At 43.1% G+C, this 17,517-nt stretch overlaps 1 protein-coding gene across 5 annotated transcripts in view; it reads right to left on the bottom strand.

Annotated features, from left to right (window-relative positions):
* Positions 1-17,517, bottom strand: part of LOC110491852 (protein kinase C, zeta) — a 142,092-nt gene that overhangs the window by 3,826 nt on the left and 120,749 nt on the right. For all 5 annotated transcript variants that reach the window (XM_036946742.1, XM_036946747.1, XM_036946745.1 and 2 more), the window contains one exon: positions 9,173-9,288. In XM_036946742.1, coding sequence (XP_036802637.1) covers positions 9,173-9,288 — 116 coding nt within the window. The remainder of the gene's footprint in view (positions 1-9,172; positions 9,289-17,517) is intronic.

Consider the following 17,517-nt stretch of genomic DNA (forward strand, 5'->3'; position numbering starts at 1 on the left):
CAAACATAACGTTTTGCAATGTTGCCAAAAAGTTCAATTTTGGTTTCATCTGACCAGAGCACCTTCTTCCACATGTTTGGTGTGTCTCCCAGGTGGCTTGTGGCAAACTTTAAACAACACTTTTTATGGATATCTTTAAGAAATGGCTTTCTTCTTGCCACTCTTCCATAAAGGCCAGATTTGTGCAATATACGACTGATTGTTGTCCTATGGACAGAGTCTCCCACCTCAGCTGTAGATCTCTGCAGTTCATCCAGAGTGATCATGGGCCTCTTGGCTGCATCTCTGATCAGTCTTCTCCTTGTATGAGATGAAAGTTTAGAGGGACGGCCAGGTCTTGGTAGATTTGCAGTGGTCTGATCCTCCTTCCATTTCAATATTATCGCTTGCACAGTGCTCCTTGGGATGTTTAAAGCTTGGGAAATCTTTTTGTATCCAAATCCGGCTTTAAACTTCTTCACAACAGTATCTCGGACCTGCCTGGTGTGTTCCTTGTTCTTCATGATGCTCTCTGCGCTTTTAACGGACCTCTGAGACTATCACAGTGCAGGTGCATTTATACGGATTGGATCATTCAGAGATTGGATCATTGGATCATTCAGAGATCCTCACTGAACTTCTGGAGAGAGTTTGCTGCACTGAAAGTAAAGGGGCTGAATAATTTTGCACGGACAATTTTTCAGTTTTTGATTTGTTAAAAAAGTTTGAAATATCCAATAAATGTCTTTCCATTTCATGATTGTGTCCCACTTGTTGTTGATTCTTCACAAAAAAATACAGTTTTATATCTTTATGTTTGAAGCCTGAAATGTGGCAAAAGGTCGCAAAGTTCAAGGGGGCCGAATACTTTCGCAAGGCACTGTATAGCTTTTAGTAGTTTCTAGCTCAAACCATTCACTCTTCAGACACTTTTGTAAAAAGTCCTAGCTCCGGGCCCCTTCAGGATCCGCCCTTGTCTCAGATACACCGCTCTAGGTCAGCCCTCCTTAATCACACATACTAATGTTTGATATCTACAGATGCAGAAGAAATGGAAAAATACAAATGGTACAATTCTCCTGTATTTTCTGTATACTTTTTAGCCAGTAGTTCTGAAAGTAGCGCTCACGAGCCAAAAGTGGTCCCTAAAAATTGCTTTGCACACTCTTGGCATTCTCTCAACTAGCGTCACCTGGAATGCTTTTCTGTGGCTAGGTCTTAACTTCTTTGGGACTGGGGGGGGGGGGGGCAGTATTGAGTAGCTTGGATAATAAGGTGTCCAGAGTAAACTGCCTGCTACTCAGGCCCAAAAGCTAGAATTTGGATAGAAAACACTCTGAAGTTTCTAAAACTGTTTGAATGATGTATGTGAGTATAACAGAACTCATTTGGCAGGCAAAAACCTGAGAAAAAAATCCAACCAGGAAGTGGGAAATCTGAGGTTTGTAGGTTTTCAAGTCATTGCCTATCGAATATACAGTGTCTATGGGGTCATATTGCACTTCCTAAGGCTTCCACTAGATGTCAACAGTCGTTAGAACCTTGTTTCAGGCTTCTACTGTGAGGTAGCTGCGTTCCTTTTCATTTCTAAAGACAAAGGAATTGTCCGGTTGAAATATTATTGAAGATTTATGATAAAAAATCCTAAAGATTGATTCTAGACATCGTTTGACATGTTTCTACGAACTGTAATATAAATAACTTTTCATCAGAACTAAGCGATCGCGCATTTGGATTACTGGGCTAAACGTGCTAACAAAAAGGAGTTATTTGGACATAAATTATGGACTTTATCGAACAAAACAAACATTTATTGTGGAACTGGGATTCCTGGGAGTGCATTCCCATCAAGATCATCAAAGGTAAGTGAATATTTATAACGCTATTTCTGACTTTTCTGACACCTCTCCTTTGAAAAATGGCTGTATGTTTTTCTGTGGCTAGGTGCTGACCTAACATAATTGTAAGGTGAGCTTTCGCCGTAAAGCCTTTTTTAAATCTGACACAGCGGTTGCTTTAAGGAGAAGTTTATCTATAATCTATAATACCATGCATAACACTTGTAACTTTTATCAATGTTTATTATGAGTATTTCTGTAATTTGATGTGGCTCTCTGCACTTTCACCAGATGTTTGTTTGAGACAATGCATTTCTGAACATAACACACCAATTTCAAATGAGGTTTTTGGACATAAAGATTAACTTTATTGAACAAAAGACACATTTATTGTGTAACATGAAGTCCTGTGAGTGCCATCTGATGAAGATCAAAGGTTAGTGATGAATTTAATCACTATTCCTGACTTTTGTGAGCCCTCTCCTTGGCTGGAAAATGGCTGTATGGTTTTCTGTGACTAGGTGTTGACCTAACAATCGTTTGATGTGCTTTCGCCGTAAAGCCTATTTGAAATCGGACACTGTGGCTCGATTAACAAGAAGTTTATCTTTAAAATGGTGTATAATACTTGTATGTTTGAGGAATTATAATTATGGGATTTCTGTTGTTTTGAATTTGGCGCCCTGCAGTTTCACTGGCTGTTGGCGAGGTGGGACGCTACCGTCCCACATATCCCAGAGAAGTTAAAGGAGTTCCCATATGTGCTGAGCACTTTTCTGCTTTTCCTTCACTCTGCGGTCCAACTCATCCCAAACCATCTCACTTTGTTGGAGGCCAGGTCATCTGATGCAGCACTCCATCTAACTACTTCTTGGTCAAATAGCCCTTACACAGCCTGGAGGTGTGTTGGGGCAGTGTGTTATTTCATCACTTTGATGTCTTCACTGTTATTCTACAATGTAGAAAATAGTAAAAATAAAGAAAAACCCTGGAATGAGTAGGTGTGTCCAAACGTTTGACTGGTACTGTATGTCACATATGTGCATCACGTTGCATTCTCTCTTGCGCTGTTGTGGGTGCATGATGTGCCTCTTGTCAGCTGTCACTCAAATGGTGAAGTGCTGAAGCCATTGGTTAAACTTGAATTGCTAGGGGGCTGGCCCACGAGGGGGGAAATGTAGCGCAGCACAGCTTCCAGAAAAACAGTTGCTTTCAGACTAGGGATTTCGTGGCTAATTGAGGTAAGACAGTAATTCTTCTCATAGATTATGCATGTGTGAACTACACATTGACACATCCAGCCCAAAGCGGGATGTTTAAAAAATACGTAGTAGTCGCCAGAGTTCTGGAGCATGTCTTTAAAGGGTATGGACATGCTAGTGCAGTACTTCAGGAGCTACCTTTACAGCTCTCCTATTCATAGGGAATCTTTGGCAGTCGGGTGAGAATAGTCCTATTTCAAGTCAAACATGGACATCATTACTAGGGCGCCAATGAGGAAGGCTATGATCCACCTAGTAGCTTACAGTTATTTCAAGCCAGCAATGTTCAAACAACCTCACCACTGTTCTAACACACAATCTACCATTAAACCCCAGCAAAAAAAACATCCCTTTGCACAATGTGAGAACGTAGAAGAAAGATCAGGATGTTGTTGCTTCATCAGTGAACTCTCCCTGTGCCTATTACTCTCTCCCCAGCTGAGCCCCCGGTTGGTTCCATTAACAAAGCGGTAATCATCTATAAATGAAGTGAACCGTGTGACTGGTTTGGAGTGGCTGTGTAAAAATAAATGTACTACTCTGAGAGCGTAGCTTCTGCTGCAGCTGCTTCTCCAACAACAGCAACATGTTGTTCCTCTGCATCTCAAATGGTACCCTATTCCTGTTATAATGCACTACTTTTGACCAGATCCCTGTCAAAAGTAGTGCACTATATAGGGAATAGGGTGCCATTTGAGACGCAACCCTCATCTGCCGTAGTAAAGAAGGCTGACCGCACTCCCCAGGAGGGTAGGGTGGAGCCGCAGGAAGGAGGCCTCTTGGAAAGAGAGAGGAATAGAGAAGCTTCCGTACTGGAGATGTAGGTTGTCTTTAAACGCTGGTCCTGTTTGGTTGTGGTTATTTTGCCTGTAATGGCTGAGGTGAGGTTTAATGTTGGTAGAGATGATCCTAGACCAGTTTTAAGGAAAAGCCTCATCTCCAGCTCATTGTAATCTAGATCCAGACACAAACACACCACCATGCCTTTAGAATCCCATTCAACACCCAGAAAATGCAATCTGTAAGATTCAACTGAAATTATACAAACAGTCTAAAATGATCGATGGATATTCTATCTGTGAGCACACTTGGGTGCTGCTAGCTAGATAACATTGTTTGAGTGAAGTCAGCGAGTAGCAGCAAACTTGAGGCAGTGAGAAAAGGAGGGGAAAGGCACAAGACCACAAAAGAGAAACAGAGCGAGGAGGGAACATTTGGGACACAACCAAAACAAACAAGAGTGCTCACTAGCACAAATGTTGCCTTTTTTCCAGAGACAGCTTAAAAGTGCTACCAGATGCGGAGAGAGGGAGAGAGCGAGCAACACAGAGAACGAGAGCGCGGGGGAGAAAGAGACAGAGAAAGAGAGAGAACCAAGTGAGAGGAGGAAAGGGAGAAAGAAAATTATAAGAGGGGGAAAAAGGTTGTCAGAGCTGGGAGCTGAGAGAGAGGGGGCTCAAGGGAAGAAAGACAGACAGCCTTGTATTTCATGGTGGTGCCCACACACACACAGCATTCATAAAACAAAGTGGGACGGAACCAATCCAATCAACCTCCTCACTCTACCTACAATACAGATCCAGGGATTTAAAAACATTTCGTCCCTGTCTATAGACAAAAAAATAAAGCCTTTGAATCTCTGTGGCTAGCCATTGAACATAGAAAAGACTGAATCCTTATTGCTTTGGGTCTCGCCGTACTCGCCATTTCCAAGACTGGTGAAGTCACGGCGCTGGCAAAAGCAAATTAAATCCTCTCTCTCACCCTCTCTCCTAGCTCCTTGGCAAGGGCTCTCAGGAAGCTAGGGTTTTTTAATGCAGCAAAGTAAATCCAAACAAGGAGGGTTTACCCATTTTCTCCCTCCCACTCACTCTCTCTCTCACTTTTCTTTTTTCGTCTGCCAAACCCATCACAGAAGAGGAGGGGGCGTGATTTACATCACTCCCTCTCCCGTTCGGCAGGAGTGGGCGACATCACCCCTCTCTCCTGAGCGACACAGAGAAAAAGAGAGAGAGAGAGAGAGAGGCATCACCTCTCCTTTTGAAGTGCTGTGGGGCTGCCATGCCATGGCGTTTGAAGACTGCTTGAGATCTCTTCTCCCATTGAACTGGCAGAGCTGCCAACTCACAACCCCCCTTCACCTCTTTCTCCTCCCCAACGCTAAACCCCGCAGACTGTCACAGCAAACCTCAAATCCCGCTGCAAATTACTCCAGACAAGTGGGTGAGCCCCCAGTTGGCCCTAATGAGATGAGAGGTGCAGCTCTGGTTGATCTGACACACCTCGGTATAGACACCTCGGCTGTCAGAACCCAAGAGATAATGTGGGCTTATACTGAGGGTAGATGGATAGATGATGGGACTATGTTAGAGTTCGAAACAGACAAAGGCAGGCAGGATACAGAATTTGAAGTTCAAATTGACTTAAAAATAAAAAACATATAGACTGTTATGGACCACAGTTTCCAAGTATTCTGAAAACTGTATGTTCCTCGAAGTGCCTAGAATTTGTATTGTTCTCAGCCTTTTTCTTCTGATTTGTATCTGATTGCCAATACATTTATATAGAAAGCTGAATGGATAGAAAACAAACAAACATCGAGCCTTAACATGAAATTAGTCCACAATGTATAATTTAATATTGCTAGCACAGACTGGAATATGTTCCGGGATTCTTCCGATGGCATTGAGGAGTACACTACATCACTCACTGGCTTTATCAATAAGTGTCCCCACAGTGACTATATGTACATACCCCAACCAGAAGCCATGGATTACAGGCAACATTCGCACTGAGCTAAAGGATAGAGCTGCCGCTTTCAAGGAGCGGGACTCTAACCCGGAAACTTATAAGTAATCCCGCTATGCCCTCCAACGAACCATCAAACAGGCAAACAATACAGGACTAAGATCGACTCGTACTGCACCGGCTCCGACGCTCGCGGATGTGGCAGGGCTTGCAAACTATTACAGACTACAAAGGGAAGCACAGCCGAGAGAGCTGCCCAGTGACATGAGTCTACCAGACGAGCTAAATAACTTCTATGCTTGCTTCGAGGCATGTAACACTGAGTCTGTAATACCCACGTTTCATCCCAGAAACCCTAGACCTACTCCAATTTGCATACTGCACCAACAGATCCACAGATGATGCAATCTCTGTTGCACTCCACACTGCCCTTTCACACCTGGACAAGGATCACCTATGTGAGAATGCTATTCATTGACTACAGCTTAGCGTTCAACACCCTAGTGTCCTCAAAGTTCATCACTAAGCTAAGGACCCTGGGCCTAAAGACCTCCCTGCAACTGGATCCTGGACTTCCTGATGGGCCGCCCCCAGGTGGTAAGGGTAGGTAACAACACATCCACCACGCTGATCCTTAACACGGGGGTCCCTCAGGGGTGCCTGCTCAGTCACCTCCTGTACTCCCTGTTCACTCATGACTGCACGGCCAGACACGACTCCAAAACCATCATTAAGTTTGCTGTTGACACAACAGCAACAGCACTGATCACAGACAACGATGAGACAGCCTATAAGGAGGTGGTCAGAGACCTGACCGTGTGGTGCAAGGACAACAACCTCTCCCTCAACGTGATCAAGACAAAGGAGATGATTGTGGACAAAAGGAAAAGGAGGACCGAGCATGCCCCCATTCTCATCGACGGGGCTGTAGTGGAGCAGGTTGAGAGAGTCAAGTTCCTTGGTGTCCACTTCACCTACAAGCTACCATGGTCCAAACACACCAAGACAGTCGTGATGTGGGCACGACAAAACCCATTCCCCCTCAGGCGACTGAAAAGATGTATCATGGGTCCTCAGATCCTCAAAAAGTTCTACAGCTGCACCATCGAGAGCATCCTGACGGGTTGCATCACTGCCTGGTATGTTAACTGCTCGGCCTCCGACCGCAAGGAACTACAGAGGGTAGTGCGTACGGCCCAGTACATCACCAGGGCCAAGTTTCCTGCCATCCAGGGTCTCTATACCAGGCGGTGTCAGAGGAAAGTGCTAAAAATGGCCAAAGACTCCAGTCACCCTAGTCATAGACTGTTCTCTCTGCTACCGCACGGCAAGATTTCGGGAGCACCAAGTCTAGGTTCAAGAGGCTTCTAAAACAGCTTCTACCCCCAAGCCATAATACTCCTGAACAGCTAATAAAATGGCTCCCCAGACAATTTGCATTCCCCCCCTTCTACACTGCTGTTAGTATCTATGCACAGTCACTTTAATAACTCTACCTACATGTACATATTACCTCAATTACCTCAACACCGGTACCCGTACCCCCTGTATATAGCCCCGCTATTGTTATTTACTGCTGCTCTTAATTATGTTATTCTTATCTCTTACTTTTTTTGGGATATTTTCTTAAAACAGCATTGTTGGTTCAGGGCTTGTAAGTAAGCATTTCACTGTAAGGCCTACCTACACCTGTTGTATTTGGCACGTGTGACAAATAAAATTTGATTTGATTTTAATGAAAATGTTGACAAACTTCAGCCCAGTAATATCTATTGGCACCGCCTGCAAAGCCACATTGGAATAGTTTCCTGCAGCCGTGGAGAAAAGCCTGGCTTGTTTGTCATACTCTGGCTACAAAGCCCCTCGGTAGGACAGCAGCCACCTCTGTTGCTATGCCAAATCTTTTCAGCCCATTCTTTTGAAGTTAATCTAAAACAAGGATTCTGTCAAAGCCCCCGTGGACAACATGTCCACATTGATCAAAACATGGCGTATACACTGGAGAAAGAAGTCATTGTTGGAACCAAGGGCATTTTCTTTTTCTCATTGAAGACAATTTTTTTCACAAACATTGAGTCGGGGACGTTGCATAGTACCACTCGTAAACAGACTGAAGAAATGTGGATAGCTGTTACAATATAAGACGTTGACACTTATGTTGCAGATTCTCAGGTGGTGAATGCTCTCTGGTTGTTCAATTTTAAGATATTGAAGATCTTCACCACTACTATCATAGACTATTGATGACTTTGAATGACCGTTATGCACTGAGTATACAAAACATTAAGAACACCTGCTCTTTCCATGACATAGCTTTAACCTGGTCAGTCTATGATCCCTTATTGATGTCACCTGTTAAATCCACTTCAATCAGTGTAGATGAAGGGGAGGAGACAGGTTAAATAAGGTTTTTTAAGCCTTGAGACAATTGAGACATGGATTGTGTATGTGTGCCATTCAGAGGGTTAATGGACAAGACTGTAAGTGCCTTTGAATGGGGTATGGTAGTAGGTGTCACAAACACCAGTTTGTGTCTGCAACACTGCTGGGTTTTTCATGCTCAACAGCTTCCTGTGTGTATCAAGAATGGTCCACCACCCAAAGGTCATCTAGCCAAATTGACACAACTGTGGTAAGCATTGGAGTCAACATGGGCCAGCATCCCTGTGGAAAACTTTCGACACCCTGCCTTGTAGAGTCCATTCTCCCTACTAATTGAGGCTGTTCGAGGGCAAAGGGGGGGGGGGGGGGGCAACACAATATTAGGAAGGTGTTCCTAATGCTTGGTATAATCAGTGTAGATATCCATGGAGCCACAAAGGGGCAGTAAAATGAGTCACACGTTGAAAAACCCTGTATAGACTCGGTCTAGAAACAACCCCTAGTGCCTAGCCCCCCTAGACACTTGTGGAGATATGAGATGTTTTGATATGTGTAAGGAATATGTAGACAGCTCAACCTTGCTCTGATAGGCTATAGGTTGAATTTTCATCATATTGTTTAAACGTATGAAATCAAGTGTCTCATAGTGGGTAGGGGCTAGGGGTTGTTCCTGGATAGGTCCCTAGTCTCAGACTCCAGTCTCCAATGGTACAGAGCTGACACACTGGATTGGACTGGTCCTGAGAAAGGAGTGCCCCCTACTGGCCAACAACCATCACCATTCCCAGAGTTTAACTGGCCTTGCCCTGTCTAGCTCCCCTATCCACTAACCGTCCATATGTTATCAAGTTATTATAACACTAGTTATAGAACACTGAAACACTACCAGCTATTTGCAGTACTCTATCAAATACGTAGTCTTCTGTTAGGCTAGTCATGTCGGTTTAGAGGGTGTTCACTTACTCATCGTCTGGTGTTAGCTGCACTGGTTCGTTAGTGAACTGGGTGTCAAAGTTCTCCAGGCCATAGTCGTCTGCGATCTGGGGCTTGAAGGGCGGGGCCATCTGTTTCTTCTCCAGCTGCATGGGGAGACAAGCACAACAACTTTAATGGAAAATTGGAGGATAATAGCAGACAATATTGCCACTCCTATTTGCCACATCTTCAATTTAAGCCTACTATAAAGTGTGTGCCCTCAGGCCTGGAGGGAAGCAAAAGTCATTCCGCTACTGAAGAACAGTAAAGCCCCCCTTTACTGGCTCAAACAGCCGACCAATCAGCCTGTTACCAACCCTTAGTAAACTTTTGGAAAAAATGGTGTCTGACCAGATACAATGCTATTTTACAGTAAACAAATTGACAACAGACTTTCAGCATGCTTATAGGGAAGGACATTCAACAAGCCCAGCACACAAATGACTGATGATTGGCTGAGAGAAACTGATGATTACAATATTTGGAGCCGTTTTATTAACCTTCAGTGCGCTTTTGACATTATCGATCATAGTCTGCTGCTGGAAAATCTTGTGTGTTATGGATTTACACCCCCTGCTATATTGTGGATAAAGAGTTACCTGTCTAACAGAAGACAGAGGGTGTTCTTTAATGGAAGCCTGTCTAACATAATCCAGGTAGAATCAGCAATTCCCCAGGGCAGCTGTCTAGGCCCCTTACTTTTAAAAATCTTTACTAACAACATGAGTAAAGCCAGTGTGTCTATGTGTGTCTATGTATGCAGATGACTCAACACTATACATATCAGCTACTACAGTGACTGAATTGACTGCAACAAAGAGCTGCAGTTAGTTTCAGAATGTGTTGCAAGGAACAAGTTAGTCCTAAATATTTCAAAAACTAAAAGCATTGTATTTGGGACAAACCCTAAACTAAATCGTGTAATGAATAATGTGGAAATTGAGCAAGTTGAGGTGACTAAACTGCTTAGAGTAACCCTGGATTGTCAAACTTTCATGGTCAAAACATGTTGATTCAAAAGTAGCTAAGATGGCAAAAAGTCTGTCCAAAATAAAGCGCTGCTCTGCGTTCTTAACACCATCAACAAGTCAGGTCCTAGAGGCCGTAGGTTTGTTGCACCTGGACTACTGTTCAGTCGTGTGGTCAGGTACCACAAAGAGGAACTTAGGAAAATTACAATTGGCTCAGAACAGGGCAGCACGGCTGGCCCTTAAATGTACATAGATAGCAAACATTAGTTATATGCATGTCAATCTCTCATGGCTCAAAGTGGAGGAGAGATTGACTTTATCACTACTTGTTTTCGTAAGAAGTATTGACAAGCTGAGTGCACCACGCTGTCTGTTTAAATGACTGGCACACAGCTCGGACACCCATGCATACCCCACAAAACATGCCACCAGATGTCTCTTCACAATCCCCAAGTCCAGAACAGACTATGGGAGGCGCACATTACTACATAAAGTCATGACTACATGGAACTCTATTCCACACAGGTAACTGAAGCAAGCAGTAGAATCAGATTTTAAAAACAGATAAAAATACACCTTATGGAACAGCAGGGACTGTGAAGAGACACACACTGTTTTATCTTTTGTTTTATGTGTAATGTGTCTTAATGTGTTTGGACCCCAGGAAGAGTAGCTGCTGCCCTAATAAAATACAAACAACACTGTCATTAGTGCACACCGTAGAAAAACATTTTGCAACATACGACTAAAACGAGCATTTCTAGAAAGTACAAGGTTCAGGTAGTCCCTCCATGTTTCAGTCCGTTTTCTGTTTTCGGAGTCTGGTAAATATTACCTGGTCCATGCTAGCCTGGTCCAGACTGTCACAGAATAGCAATTACGTATTTGAAAGGAAACAAATACTTATGTGACCCAGGTGTGACATGCACACGTTATCTTTGTAAATGTTGCACTGTACGTCTGTTTATTGGCTTTGTTGAATATACAGTATCAGTCAAAACTTTGGACAGCTAACCATTCCAGGGTTTTTCCTTTATTTGTACATTGTAAAATAATAGTGAAGACATCAAAACTGTGAAATAACACACATGGAATCATGTAGTAGCCAAAACAGTGTTAAACAAATCAAAATATATTTTATATTTGAGATTCTTCAAAGTAGCCACTCTTTGCCTTGAAGACAGCTTTACACACTCTTGGCATTCTCTCAACCAGCTTCACGAGGTAGTCAGCTGGAATGCATTTCAATTAACAGGTGTGCCTTGTTAAAAGTACATTTGTGGAATTTCTTTCCTTCTTAAGGTGTTTGAGCCAATCAGTTGTGTTGTGACAAGGTAGGGGTGGTATACAGAAGATATCCTTATTTGGTAAAATACCAAGTCCATATTATGGCAATAACAGCTCAAATAAGCAAAGAGAGACAGTCCATCATTACTTTAAAACATGAAGGTCAGTCAATGCGGAAGATTAAGAACTTTTAAAGTTTCTTCAAGTGCAGTCGCAAAAAACATCAAGCTCTCTGATGAAACTGGCTCTCATGAGGACCGCAACAGGAAAGGAAGACCCAGAGTTACCTCTGCTGCAGAGGATAAGTTAGTTACCAGCCTCAGAAACCACCTCAGATTGAAGCCTAAATAAATGCTTCCCAGAGTTCAAGTAACAGACACACCTCAACATCGGGGCGGCAGGGAGCCTAGTGGTTAGAGCGTTAGACTAGTAACCGAAAGGTTGCAAGTTCAAATCCCCGAGCTGACAAGGAACAAATGTGTCGTTCTGCCCCTGAACAGGCAGTTAGGAAGGAAAGAAATTCCACAAATGTTCTTTTAACAAGGCCGTCATTGAAAATAAGAATTAGTTCTGAACTGACTTGCCTAGTTAAATAAAGGTGAAAAAAAAAATATATATATATATATATATCAACTGTTCAGAGGAGACTAAAGGACACCAAGAAGGCTTGCTTGGGCCAAGAAACACGAGCAATGGACATTAGACCAGTGGAAATCTGTCCTTGGGTCTGATGTGTACAAATTTTGGATTTTTGGGTCCAACCGCTGTGTCTTTGTGAGACGCAGAGTAGGTGAACGGATGATCTCCGCATGTGTGGTTCCCACCATGAAGCATGGAGTAGGAGGTGTGATGGTGCTTTGCTGGTGACACTGTCTGTGATTTATTTAGAATTCAAGGCACACTTAACCAGCATAGTTGGACTATCATTTGCTTTTCAACAGGATAATGACCCAAAACACACCTCCAGGCTGTGTAAGGGCTATATGACCAAGGAGAGTGATGGAGTGCTGCATCAGATGACCTGGCCTCCACAATCACCCAACCTCAACCCAATTGAGATGGTTTGGGATGAGTTGGACCGCTGAGTGAAAGAAAAGCAGCCAACAAATGCTCAGCATATGTGGGAACTCCAAGACTGTTGGAAAAGCATTCGCTGCTTGAGAGAATGCCAAGACTGTGCAAAGCTGTCATCAAGGCAAAGGGTGGCTACTTTGAAGAATATAAAATGTATTTTGATTTGTTTTAACACTTTTTTGGTTATTTCATGATTCCATATGTGTTATTTCATAGTTTTGACGTCTTCATTATTATTCTACAATGTAGAAAATTGTAAAAAAAAAGTAAATAAATAAAAACCCTTGAATGAGTAGGTGTGTCAACTTTTGACTGATACTGTATATCATATGAATAAAATAAAGAAAAAGAGAGAAAAGCAGGAGAGGAAAAAATATGATGGCGGAAGGAAGGGTGAGCCTATCAATATTGTTAGTGGGTGATTCACTGGGCCCTGCAGAGTGAGTAAGGGTTCACATGTGGTTCGTTTCCATGGTTTTCCAGTCCTTCTCAGTCATGCAATAGTCCACTGAGGACCTTACATTGTTCAAAGAAAGACGGTATACGTTAGATGGATTTTCAAAACCATCGTCTTTGTGTTTTATATACACTCCCCTCCATATGTATTTGGACAGTGAAGCTTGACATTTTTATTTGGCTCTATACTCCATCCAGCATTTTGGATTTGAGATCAAATGTTTCATTTCAGGCGACAGTAGGCTACAGAATGTCTGCTTTTATTTGAGGGTATTTTCATACATATCTGTTTTAACGTTTAGAAATGAAAGCACTTTATGTACAGTTGAAGTCGGAGGTTTACATACACCTTAGCCAAATACATTTAATCCTAGTAAAGATTCCCTGTCTTAGGTTAGTTAGGATCACCACTTTATTTTAAAAATGTGAAATGTCAGAATAATAGTAGAGTGATTTATTTCAGCTTTTATTCCTTTCATCACATTCCCAGTGGGTCAGAAGTTTACATACACTCAATTAGTATTTGGTAGCATTGCCTTTAAATTGTTTAACTTGGGTCAAACATTTTGGGTAGCCTTCCACAAGCTTCCCACAATAAGTTGGGTGAATTTTAGGCCATTCCTCCTGACAGAGCTGGTGTAACTCGCACACTCTTTTTCAGTCCGGCCCATACATTTTCTATAGGATTGCGGTCCAATACCTTGACTTTCTTGTCCTTAAGCCATTTTGCCACAACTTTGGAAGTATGCTTGGGGTCATTGTCCATTTGGAAGACCCACTTGTGACCAAGCTTTAACTTCCTGACTGATGTCTTGAGATGTTGATGTCTTGAGATATCCACATAATTTTCCAACCTCATGAAGCCATCTATTTTATGAAGTACACCAGTCCCTCCTGCATCAAAGCACCCCCACAACATGATGCTGCCACTGTCGTGCTTCACGGTTGGGATGGTGTTCATCGGCTTGCAAGCCTCCCCCTTTTTCCTCCAAACATAACGATGGTCATTATGGCCAAACAGTTATTTTTTTGTTTCATCAGACCAGAGGACATTTCTCAAAAAAATACGATCTTTGTCCCCATGTGCAGTTGCAAACCTTAGTCTGGCTTTTTTTTAATGGTGGTTTTGGAGCAGTGGCTTCTTCCTTCTTCCTTGCTGAGCAGCCTTTCAGGTTATGTCGATATAGGACTAATTTTACTGTGGATATAGATACTTTTGTATCCGTTTCCTCCAGCATCTTCACAAGGTCCTTTGCTGTTCTTCTGGGATTGATTTGCACTTTTCGCACCGAAGTACGTTCATCTCTAGGAGACAGAACATGTCTCCTTCCTGAGTGGTATGACGGCTGCGTGGTTCCATGGTGTTTATACATGGTCCTGCCGTACATACCTACATGTACGCTATGGTCACAAGACGCAAGCTTCCTAATTGTCCCTAGAATTTCTAAGCAAACTGCTGGAGGCAGGGCTTTCTCCTATAGAGCTCCATTTTTATGGAATGACCTGCCTACCCATGTGAGAGACGCAGACTCGGTCTCAACCTTTAAGTCTTTATTGAAGACTCATCTCATCTGTAGGTCCTATGATTGAGTGTAGTCTGGCCCAGGAGTGTTAAGGTGAATGGAAAGGCACTGGAGCAACGAACCGCCCTTGCTGTCTCTGCCTGGCCGGTTCCCCTCTCTTCACTGGGATTCTCTGCCTCTAACCCTATTACAGGGGCTGAGTCATTGGCCTACTGATGCTCTTCCATGCCGTCCCTAGGAGGGGTGCGTCACTTGAGTGCGTTGAGTCACTGTTGTGATCTACCTGTCCGGGTTTGTGCCCCCCCTTGGGTTGTGCCGTGGAGGAGATCTTTGTGGGCTGTACTCGGCCTTGTCTCAGGATGGTAAGTTGGTGGTTGAAGATATCCCTCTATTGGTGTGGGGGCTGTGCTTTGGCAAAGTGGGTGGGGTTATATCCTGCCTGTTTGGCCCTGTCCGGGGGTATCATCGGATGGGGCCACAGTGTCTCCTGACCCCCCCTGTCTCAGCCTCCAGTATTTATGCTGCAGTAGTTTATGTGTCGGGGGGCTAGGGGTAGTCTGTTGTATCTGGAGTATTTCTCCCGTCTTATCCGGTGCCTATGGGATCACATACATCAAACCTTGAAATACATAGCCTATATATTTACATAGACCCGATTCAATGAAGAATGACCATGGTAATTTGTTGTATAACTACTTCAGGAATATGAGCCCATCATGGACAGAAAAGGTGAAGAATTTACTCTGCAATGGTTATGAAAATAAATAGGTAATAGATTCCTGTGTGTTATTTTAGATTCCAAAAATAAAACACACTTGATTTTCACTATTCTCACTAACAGCAAATGGCTGCATCTTATCCGCCATTTGCACAAAATAGTTAAGCCTTATTTCAATACAATACTTCAAGCACTAGAAGATGTGCGTATGCATGGTCTAAAGTTTGCGTGGAGGAAAGGACAGTTCAGTTTTTGTAAATGACAACTTGTACACGCACATGTTGAGGTATATTTTGTACGTACGCATGGTTCATAAATGAGCCTCTCCTACTCAGAGGACGTGGCCCAGGAGCCCGAGGGAACTTGAAAGGGGAGCTGGAGCCAAGGATGAGCGGGGTAACCAAAGACCCTTAGATCACATCACCATCTGACGTTGCCTGTGTGCGTGATGGCCGAGAGAGTAAGAGAGAGAGAGAGAGTGTGTGTGCGTGATGGCCGAGAGAGTAAGAGAGAGTGTGAGCGTGGGACTGTGTGTCTGTGACAGAAAGTGCGTGCCTGTATGTGTTTGAGAGCGAGTGTGTGATACGGCAGCAGGGAGGACTCCAGAGGGGTGAGGAGATGATGATGATTACTAATTACAGCCAATCAACAGCAGGGGCCCGGCAAGGAGCTCTCACGGTCACATACACTCTCATACACACACTCTCATACACACACTCAAATGAACACACACAACTCATTTTTCACATCAATGCATAGTTCCCTCAGTTTTCTCCCTCTGAAACCTTTAGTCAGTCTCTTGTTGAGTCATCTGACAAGTTATCAGGGCTGTTTAAACAGTTAAACTACAAGAAGGGGGGCTTTCTAAACAAAACAAAAAGGCTTCTTTCAAAACAGAGGGTACTGTAAGAACAGATATGGGGAGTGCTCGTAGATATCTAATTTATCAACTACATAAAATCTTATAGGAAAGGCCGGAGCCTGTTTAACATTTTTTATTTTACCTTTATTTAACCAGGTAGGCCAGTTGAGAACAAGTTCTCATTTACAACTGCAACCTGTCCAAGATAAAGCAAAGCAGTGCGACACAAACACAGAGTTACACATGGAATAAAAAAATGTACAGTCAATAACGCAATAGAAAAGTCTATATACAGTGTGTGCAAATGAGGTAAGATTAGGGAGGTAAGGCAATAAATTGGCCGTAGTGGCGAAGTAATTACAATTTAGCAATGAAACACTGGAGTGATAGATGTGCAGAAGATGAAAGTGCAAGTAGAGATACTGGGGTGCAAAGGAGCAAAAAAAATAATAAATAACAATATGGGGATGAGGTAGTTGGATGGGCTATTTTACAGGTGGGCTATGTACAGGTGCAATGATCTGTAAGCTGCTCTGATTTTATTTATTTATTTATTTTTATTTCACCTTTATTTAACCAGGTAGGCTAGTTGAGAACAAGTTCTCATTTACAACTGCGACCTGGCCAAGATAAAGCATAGCAGTGTGAACAAACAACAACACAGAGTTACACATGGAGTAAACAATAAACAAGTCAATAACACAGTAGAAAAAAAGAAACAAAAGTCTATATACATTGTGTGCAAAAGGCATGAGGAGGTAGGTGAAAAATTACAATTTAGCAGATTAACACTGGAGTGATAAATGATCAGATGGTCATGTGCAGGTAGAGATACTGGTGTGCAAAAGAGCAGAAAAGTAAATAAATAAAACAGTATGGGGATGAGGTAGGTAAATTGGGTGGGCTATTTAACAATGGACTATGTACAGCTGCAGCGATCGGTTAGCTGCTCAGATAGCAGATGTTTAAAGTTGGTGAGGGAGATAAGTCTCCAACTTCAGCGATTTTTGCAATTCGTTCCAGTCACAGGCAGCAGAGAACTGGAAGGAAAGGTGGCCAAATGAGGTGTTGGCTTTAGGGATGATCAGTGAGATACACCTGCTGGAGCGCGTGCTACGGGTGGGTGTTGCCATTGTGACCAGTGAACTGAGATAAGGCGGAGCTTTACCTAGCATGGACGTGTAGATGACCTGGAGCCAGTGGGTCTGGCGACGAATATGTAGCAAGGACCAGCCGACTAGAGCATACAGGTCGCAGTGGTGGGTGGTATAAGGTGCTTTAGGTGCTTTAGTAACAAAAAACAGATGGCACTGTCATAAACTGCATCCAGAATGGTGTCGTCTGCATAGAGATGGATCAGGGAATCGCCCGCAGCAAGAGCATCATCATTGATATATACAGAGAAAAGAGTCAGCCCGAGAAGTGAACCCTGTGGCACCCCC

This window comes from Oncorhynchus mykiss, chromosome 16, assembly GCF_013265735.2.
Source record: "Oncorhynchus mykiss isolate Arlee chromosome 16, USDA_OmykA_1.1, whole genome shotgun sequence".
NCBI classification, from domain to species: Eukaryota; Metazoa; Chordata; class Actinopteri; order Salmoniformes; family Salmonidae; genus Oncorhynchus; species Oncorhynchus mykiss.